We start from the raw sequence: 9,291 nt of genomic DNA on the forward strand, positions 1-9,291 counted from the left end.
CAAGAGTCATTTCAATTTTCACTTTAGTGCTTTTAGATATAGAATTTATTTGCTTTGTTTTTATTTTATTTATGTTGGGTCAATTTTGGTCCATCTTTTGAACATAGCCCAATGGGCATTTCTTTAATAAAAATGGCCTGATGGCCAAAAAGTGTTAAAAAAAAAAAAAAAACTACCGAATTTGCCCTAATGAATGCTTTTAAGGCAATTCAATTTTACATCAATGGTCTGCTGAAATTTAAATGAAAACATTAAAAAAAAAAAATCTTTTTGAGAGATTAAAATAATTTTTTTCTCCTTAATAACATAGTATAATCATCATATTAGAAGCTTGAAAATGACATAACTTGAATTTAACTTAAATTACTCATAGAATGGTCTCTAGATAAAGGATATATTCTTTATTTAGTTGAACTCTTTACTTGAACTCAAAATCCATAAAGTCCCAAAAAGGCATCATCACAGAACCAAACCACAACTTGCCATATTTCTCCTGAACTTCACTAATAGACCTCAACGTCTTGCCTTCAACATCTTCTAGAACCTCCAAAACTCGCCCGTCCTCACTTAGCTTGATTGCTGTAGCGTGCAGCAGTCCTCCACTTAACAAATCGTCCAATTGTTGCGCGATGAACGAGAGCTTCAACAATGCATTTCCCATTTCCGAATTTGAAAAACTCAATTGTGATCTTATTGCTTGTAGAGCTACCCAAAATTCCCCTTTCGAATTTATTCTTATGTTGTCAGGAAGCCCAGGCAACTCAGCAAATGTATCATGTGTTCCCTCAAGGGGGCCTTTAAGCCAGTACCTTAAAATTCTAAAATTAGAAGTTTCAGCCACTAGCACGAATGACCGGTCTTACTCAAAGCTACACCATTTGCAAAAGCAAGGCCTCTTATTAATATTTTTGCTTTTTCGGTTGATTTAGTATATTTCATTAGCCTGCCAGTCGCATCTCTGCTTAAAAGAGAGTTGACAAATTGTCTGCGTTGGTACCTTGTGCTTGTATCCGTGAAGTAAATCACATCATCGTGATCATCAATGTCAACGTCATTTGTGAAGACGAGAGGCTTACCTTCTAATATTTGGACTAATGGTGTAGCTAATCCTCCTTTTGGTCCAACAACTTGGAGCCCGAAATAGGCATCAGCAATGTAGAGTTCCCCTGTTTTGGTATTGAATCGTAAGCCTAATGGCATCCCACATATATGCTCCATTTCTGGAGCAAAAGGCAATGTATAATTCTCTCTTTGAGAAGAGGTGACTGCAAAATCAGCCCAAGATGATCCTTGAAACTTGAGAATTCGTCCATCGGCTATTCCTATGTATGGGCCTTCGCCATTTGGATCGAAAGCAATACTCTCTGGTCCAATTGCTCCATTAAGTTGGATGATTTCGGATTTTGAGAGGACATTTTGGGATTTCAATGCGTTTTCCGAATCATCAAAGGCTAAATTAACTGAGGCAAATAATGCTACAGTAGCAATGAGCAACAATAATATATTTGAAGGATTCATTGATCGGAAAATGTTCTTTTGGTGATGATATTATGTCCAAGTTTTCTTCTTTTATACATACAAATTTAGTTGACAAGTTAGTTATTGTTGTAGAAGCAATGGTATTTAATAGTTGTCACTACTACAATTAGCCCGCAAATATTTAGTGACAGCAAAGTATTAATTGCCACTACATAAATAACTAAATACACATATTGCTGGCCATTGAATGTAAAGATAATTTCTCGAAAGATAGTGGCAAGACTTGTGTACACTCTATCCTTTTCAAACAACACTCTTGTGCGATTTCACTTGGTATGTTGTAGTTGTTGTTACCAGAAACTACACGTCCACGCCCCATAACCTAAACATAATTTGGCCAAGTTTTTTATTGTTTACCTGAATTGGCCTCATCCTTTTCCTTATGTTCGAGTTCTTTTGAGCTTTTGCCGATTGATTCTTGAATAGAACACAAATGCTTCTCTCTCGATTCGAGTTCAGTGAAGCAACGTATTGCATATCGGGAGTGTATTAGGAGTGTATCAGGGGTGTATCTAAGATTAGTTAATCAAGTAGATGAGTGTTTTAAATGCTGTCAATAGTTCGGAGATAAACTAATAATTTGTGTCAAGTTTAGGGGGTGTTTTTGATATTTCTCTCTTAAATAAATAGTCTCACACCTCCAATTTACGGATTGGCTGGCGGATAAAAGAATAAATTTAATTTTTAACCACGTGTTTTAATTAAGTAAAATAAATGTGTGTAGGTATGTGATTAGCCTTCTATTAATTATAACTTATAAGTAACTACGAAGAGACGTTCTCCTAATCTTCAATGTAGCCGGCGGAATTTCTTGTCGCCGGCGGGACGTTATTGCCATGCGTCAGCTCTCTCACTTCTTCTTCTTCCGCAAACTCCATTATTAGGTTTCACGGAAAAGCCCCAACAGTGCGCAATTCGCCCTTCCGGACTCCACTTTGATTTTAGGTAAGTCTTTAACTAATCTATTGAGGCATACAATATTTTGATTTCCTGCTGAGTTCAACCTTCTATTTTTATTTTTGATGGATTTGTCTGCATTTTGAATTTTCCTGATTTCCAGACTCCATGTTTGCCTATATATATATATGCTCTATTTCATCGGAAAGTTTGCTCCTTTTGTTCCTCTCTAAAACTGAACCTAAGTATATTTGTAAAATATGAGTTTTTGTATTTATCTGGGACGAATAAAATACAAGTATTGACAGCTTTCACAAAATTGAATATAAGTTTTTTTTTAGAACCGAATCTACTGAAGTCATTTTGTTGTTTAACTTATCAAAAGTCTATCAGAGATAAATGAATTAAATAGTTGGTTTTAGGAGAGTTGGTAGCTGTTTATAGTTTCTGAACATGCTAATCATCCTCTTTGCTATCATGCACTACTTCGATGCAATCATTTTCTTACTCCTCTTCCTCTTCTTTTGGATTTCGGCCCCAACCATAATCATCATAAGTAAGTCCAGGGTTCTCCGCAGTCTCCCTAATCTCTTTGAGAAAACTGCTCGCTTTATTCGACAACAATATGGCCTCCCCATAGATGGATAATCATCTAGTGTTTCCGTCAATGCTTTGGAAGTTCTTGTCACTCTTGAATTGTTGAATATAATGGACAAGAAGGTAGTTTGGGACCCCATGGGCAATACCAAATACTGCGAAAGAGTTGATGTTCAATTGGAAGAGCGTGAGGAGAACTTCCAAAGGTCCCAGTTGTATAGTTGTATAGATGAGGGGGTGGAGTTCGTAGAGAATTATGTTCTGTAGATTCTTTACTTTGTGGGGTATAACCCTTGTATATGGCCAGTTTGACCATATTCATGAATGGATATACTAATACTTTGACTTGAAAAAAAAATACAAACAATCCAGTGTTACATAAAAGAGTCATCAGATGGTAAAAAATTACCTGATCATAACAGGTTTAAACTAAACACTGATGGCTGTTGGAAAGGAAATCCAGGGAAGCTAGCTGCCAGAGGTCATTATTTAAGGGACCATGAAGGAAATATGATTCCACACTTACTTTGGTATTTGTACCTACAACAACAGGGCTGAATGTTCAGCACTGTGGAAAGGAATTCAATGGTGTGTTCAAAATTATATGTTGGATGTGATCATTGAAACTGACTCTTTGTTTTTGTAATTATTGCGTTCATTAGTTGTTGTCCCATAATAGATTCCAGATTAGAAACTGCTAATTGTATATATAGCAGGCTCTCTAGCTAACATTGGAGAAACTGGAAATCCTCTTTACTTTTTTCACTGTGGTCGTCTCTTTGCCATGACAAGTTAGAGCTACACTAGAAGGAATTGCATATCATTATTTGTACTCTCCTTTTCCCTTGTGCTCTCTCATTCACATAAAGACTTTGGGGTAGAAAAAAGTCTATGGAGTTTAAATGCCTTGTGTTTTTAAGGGACTTCACCACCCCAGTGTAAAGACTTGGGGTCAAAAAACTATACTTCACTTCTTCAGTATCTGTAATGACTTCACCCACTCTAATGTAAACTGACTTGAATCCTATCTTGAAATGTTGACATGTCTGATGAACATTTAACACGTAAATACGTACACAATTTTTAATTTTATAAAATGATATACATACCTTGACAATCTTTTTAACTTCAATGATTCGTTAAGTATAAATTTTTAATCAGATGGTAATTGTGTATAAAGTGCATAAAATAACCTGTTGCATCCACCCTTAAATAGTTGAAAGAAATCATATTCATCAAATACGATTTGAGTTACAATGTACACGGGTCAATCAACAGGCACGGGTGTGTACTATAAACACAGATAACACATTTAAGAAATGTAATTTACAAGTTAGGTCAAAGGTGACTTATGACTTAAGTACAACTGATTGCAGAAATTCTGAGAACTGTACAATTTGATTGCTGAATTGACAAGTAATATCACATAGTTGCAACTCGTGAATGTGCTTCAGTACAAATATTCTCTGTATGTCAGGAATCTAAAAAGATAAATTGCAGGCTATGAATGTGTCCATTATAGCAATTTTCAACTACGAATATTAGTTCTCAAAATCAGAAACAAAAATTCAACTACGAATTCTCTCTGCAACATGGTCAGAATCTTGGAAATAGTAAAACATAATTATCAATTGAGACTTACAAGTCACAGCTGGCAATTGAGATCCATAAATTGCATTCCAGCAGTGAGTATAAAACATCTGAATGTGATTTGAGCTATTACTACTACCAGACTGATCGTTAACTCAGTTAACTTAGGATGTATGCAGTCACATTCATGGAATTTGCATATTATCAAAATTCTCACAAAAATTCTACATTCCTGGAATTTGGCAGCCAAAAGTTCACATTTTGGGGGAAATTCCTAACTTTCTCTATGCTGTTTTTCCTAATATCTCTCTTAAGCCGTAGATTGAGATTGAAGACTTGAAGAGTCCAAGCAAATATTTCCCACCACCAACCTCGATCTCTTACCTTCCCCCTTCTCTTCCTGCCACCACCACCCTCCATTGACTGTGGCCGAAGTGTTTTTCTGGGTCTTCCAGCTTATTTGGGCAAAACAAATCTGCAATGAGCCAATGACTGATTTTTTACATATTCCGGCTATTATTTTTCAACAAATTGATCTGCCCAACTTTCATAACAGATTTCCGCCACCATTTTTCTGCAAATTCGGTCAAATAGAGCATCAAGAAAAATGAAATTTGGGCCTTTACATAAAAAAGATAAGTTGGTAATCAAAAGCTCCAAATCACTTCTTACAACCGAAAAGGTAAAAACAAACAAACTGCAGATTTGTATAATTAGTGTTTGGACTAGCAAAAAAGAAGTTGGAAGAGAGCTCCTGAAAACACAACTACTGTGTTCCACTCAATAAATCAATGGCTCCTGTTGAATTTAAATTGGGTGACTGAAATTTATGCTGATCAGGCATACCGTAGTTATATCCTTTTCCAGCAGCACCATTCTCGCGAACAATTTCATAACTTCGCTCGGAAACTATGCTGTCACCTCTTTAACATCGAACCTGTTTCTTATTCCTTATCAGAATCATCACTCAAATTGCTTTAGTAAACAGCAGAACTCTAATCTCGAGAAAATTAGTAGCAGCCTCTGTTGCTTGAAGTGGCAAAGTAACAAATGGTGAAGAAGAAGATGGTGGTGGGCTGTAAACAACATTGTACCTTCTTTTTTTCTTGCTGCAATTTCTAACACTGTTACAGAAATAAATATTGATGTGGTAGTATAACATTGTTTTGCCTTGCTGTAATGTCTGTTCAGAACTGGAGCAGTTTTGGATGGATGTCTTGATTAGTTTGTTTGTAATAACATTATCATTACATGTTAAGGGTTTTTACATTTAGTGCTTGTTCGTGAATGATTTATGAAATGATAAATGGTTTGTTTCAATATTTTGTTGTGGGTTGCTGTGTGTTGATTCTCTATCTGGTCAATTCCTTAAATATGACCCAACTTGAAGCTATACCTGTAAGGGAGATCCGTGGAGGTTTGAGATTTGTTGCTGGTATGAATATAGTCTGTCTACTAGCAAGCACATAAGCAACTTATATTTTGTATGGCATATATTATTCATGTAATCTCCTATTTTCTGGACCTTTTTGTTTCCAACTGGAAGTTACATTGTTCTTATTCACTATTTTTATAATATTTGCATGGGTGTAAACTTCTTTTTGTATAGTTCCCAGGGCTTTTGGTCTAGTGTGATGTGTGTGATAGATGTACGACAAATGGGCAGATCAAATATAGATGGGTTGGAAACGGTTTTGCATTTTTGCACGGAAGTCATAAAACTAATTGTTTTAATTGAAGATTGTTAGAACTTTTTATGGAATTGCACATATATTGTATTAAGAATAATTGTTTATAAAGGTTGACCCAAATTAATAGTGATCTAGTAAGGTTAGAAGTTAAATGGGTCTAAAGACTCTTCATAAAGTATGAGGTCTATAAAGTATGATGCCTTATGTGTATATACTTGGATGTTATTGACTTATTTCTAGTTTAATGATGGGCTAAACTAGAATTACATTAACTTGAGCATTTATAAATAGGGTTACGATCCCCAAAAAGGGTTTACTTTTCTCATATGAGGATATCCCATCATTGGAAAATTTAAGAGCCCAACCGAAAATACTAGTATTGGAGAGAGCTCATAAGACGTGACATGATGCAACTTTAGATTACCAAGGACATGAACTTAGATATGAGGGCGTGGAGGACACATATTAGGTAAGAAGGTTAGTAGGTAGTGTAGTGTAGTGTTGTCCTGCTTAGGGTGGTTGGTGTTTGCCATCGTACTAGTTATATTATTGTAGTTCTTGTTTTTGATATTTATCATTGTTTACTGTTTTCAATAACCTATCCTAGTATGTTGTTTATTATGTATTGATTATCGCACTATTTTGTTATCTTAGCTCCGTTCTGGTAGACTTTTACTGTTTTCTTGTTACATGCTATATTTTCTTCACTGTCTCCTTCTTTGTACCTGGATTTGCTACACTTGAGCCGAAGGTCTTTAAAAAACAGAATCTCTACCTCCACGAGGTAGAGGTAAGGTTTGCGTACATTCTACCTTTCCCAAACACCAATAGTGGGATTTCATTGGATATGTTGTTGTATAACCCAAATAATTAATCCTAATTACATATTTAAAAGTTACATTTTTCAAAAAATAAACATAATCCTAATCACATATTTATAGAGAACATAAAAGGATAAGACTTACACAATAAACTATAAACTAGGAACAATAACTGCTAGACCAACTGCTGCAAATCAAGGGAACAGTGTTGTAGCAGTTGTGTTTGTCCAGAACTTCTTCAAACCTTCAACCTTTTGTTGATAGTTTCTTCTGAAGTACGTTTGGAAAGGTGGATTGGTATCCCTCCGAAAAGATGCCTTGTCCTTGAGGCAAAAAATGGATATTGAACAGCAAGCAAGTCACAATCTTCCCAACTAGCCTCTTCAACAGGTCTACGACGCCATTGAATAAGTGATTTCAGAGTTGGCACTCCTAATTCTTTCACCCATGGATGTGATAAACCTTTTTCAGGTTCCACCAAGAATTCCAATTCACCCAATTGTGGTAAGGGTGGAGGGGAAGCAATATCAGAACAATCACAAGCAGGACGAAACAGCGAGCCTTGGAAAATCAGATGTACCTTGGATGTTTGAGGTAGCAGCAATTTATAAGCAACAAGACCAACTTCGCGAACAACTTTGTATGGTCATATCTAGGTGAACGTTTCTCATTTGGACGTTTGGCTATACTTTTCTGCCGATAAGGTCGCAAACGAAGGAATACAACATCAACCACATGAAAAGATAGGTCACGCCACTTGTAATCAGCTTGAGATTTCATTCTTGATTGAGCCTTCATTAGACTGGAGCTTAGTACTATTAACATTCGATCTTACTCCACAAGTGCTGTTCAAGTTCAACAATAAAGAGCGATGCGATGCAAACAATCCACAATTTCCATCAGAATGAAGTGTTTGAAAGATCCTTGAATGCCACTTTTGTGGTATTAATCCCCAAGAAGCTCGGAGCTGCGGAACTCAAGGATTTTAGGCCAATAAGTTTGATTGGTGGAATGTACAAAATCATCGCTAAGCTGATCACCGAGAGAATGAAAACAGTGATGGGGAGACTGATTGATGAGCACCAAATGGCTTTTTTGAAAGACAGACAAATAATGGATGCCTCTTTGTTGGCAAATGAGTTGGTGGACTCCAGGGAAAAACAAAAGATACCAGGTATCCTATGCAAATTGGATATAGAGAAGGCATATGATCATGTCAACTGGAACTACCTCTGGAAAGTTCTGAGTGACATGGGGTTTGGGAGGAAATGGGTGAATTGGATCAAGTTTTGTGTGTCAACAGTAAAGTTCTCAATCATTATAAATGGGAGTCCTGAAGGTTTTTTTCAATCACAAAGGGGATTGAGACAAGGAGATCCCATGTCTCCTTTCTTATTTCTCCTAGCAATGGAGGGACTCAACTACATGGTCAGAAAGGCTAATGAAATGGGGTGGATAAGAGGTTTTGGTGCACACACAAACAGAGCCAATAATATGGAGGTCACACACCTTCTCTATGCGGACGACTCTTTAGTGTTTTGTGGTGCAGAAGTGTCGCAAATTGACATTTGAGGGCAATACTAACCATTTTTGAAGGCATATCAGGACTACATGTAAACTGGCAGAAGAGTTGTTTGTTCCCGGTTAATCAAGTAAATGACATGCAAGGCCTTGCCGACAACCTGGGCTGCCAAGTAGCTTCTCTTCCCACCAAATACCTGGGGATGCCCTTGGGCGCCAAGAACAAAAAATTGGAAGTATGGAGTGAAGTTCTGGAGAGAAGTGAAAGGAAGCTGACAAGGTGGAAGAGTCAATATATATCCCTGGGAGGTAGATTGACTCTCATAAAATCAATTCTGGATGCACTTCCGACTTATATGCTAAGTCTTTTCCCACTACCAAAAAGTATTGGAAAGAAACTCAACAAGCTGAGAAGGGTCTTCCTCTGGCAAGGAAATAAAGAGAAGCAAGGATACAACCTGGTTAAATGGGAAGAGGTGACAATGAGCAAAGCACAAGGAGGTCTGGGCATTAAGAAATTGAGTACTCAGAACACTAGCCTGCTGCAAAAATGGTTGTGGAGATTCTGTTGTGAAGATATGGCATTATGGAGGAGGTTTATTGCAGAGAAATATGACCTACAAAGCAACTGGATA

General features: G+C 36.7%; 1 protein-coding gene across 1 annotated transcript; it reads right to left on the reverse strand.

Annotated features, from left to right (window-relative positions):
- Window positions 1-418: 418 nt before the first annotated feature.
- Window positions 419-1,518, reverse strand: LOC125839199 (protein STRICTOSIDINE SYNTHASE-LIKE 10-like). The gene is made up of 2 exons (XM_049518171.1): window positions 998-1,518; window positions 419-809 (listed from the first exon to the last, which is right to left on the reverse strand). The coding sequence occupies exons 1-2, from the start codon at window positions 1,516-1,518 to the stop codon at window positions 419-421; spliced, it is 912 nt and encodes a 303-aa protein (XP_049374128.1).
- Between the last annotated feature and the right edge of the window lie 7,773 nt (window positions 1,519-9,291).

The sequence above is a fragment of the Solanum verrucosum genome, unplaced genomic scaffold (genome assembly GCF_900185275.1).
Source record: "Solanum verrucosum unplaced genomic scaffold, falcon-dt-bn FXZP01000170.1, whole genome shotgun sequence".
Lineage (NCBI taxonomy): Eukaryota > Viridiplantae > Streptophyta > Magnoliopsida > Solanales > Solanaceae > Solanum > Solanum verrucosum.

Coding starts and splice junctions, on each gene's coding strand:
- LOC125839199 (XM_049518171.1), bottom strand. CDS start 1,518: ATGAATCCTTCAAATATATTATTGTTGCTCATTGCTACTGTAGCATTA. Junction 810..997: donor TTCACGGATACAAGCACAAG/GTACCAACGCAG, acceptor TAGAATTTTAAG/GTACTGGCTTAAAGGCCCCC.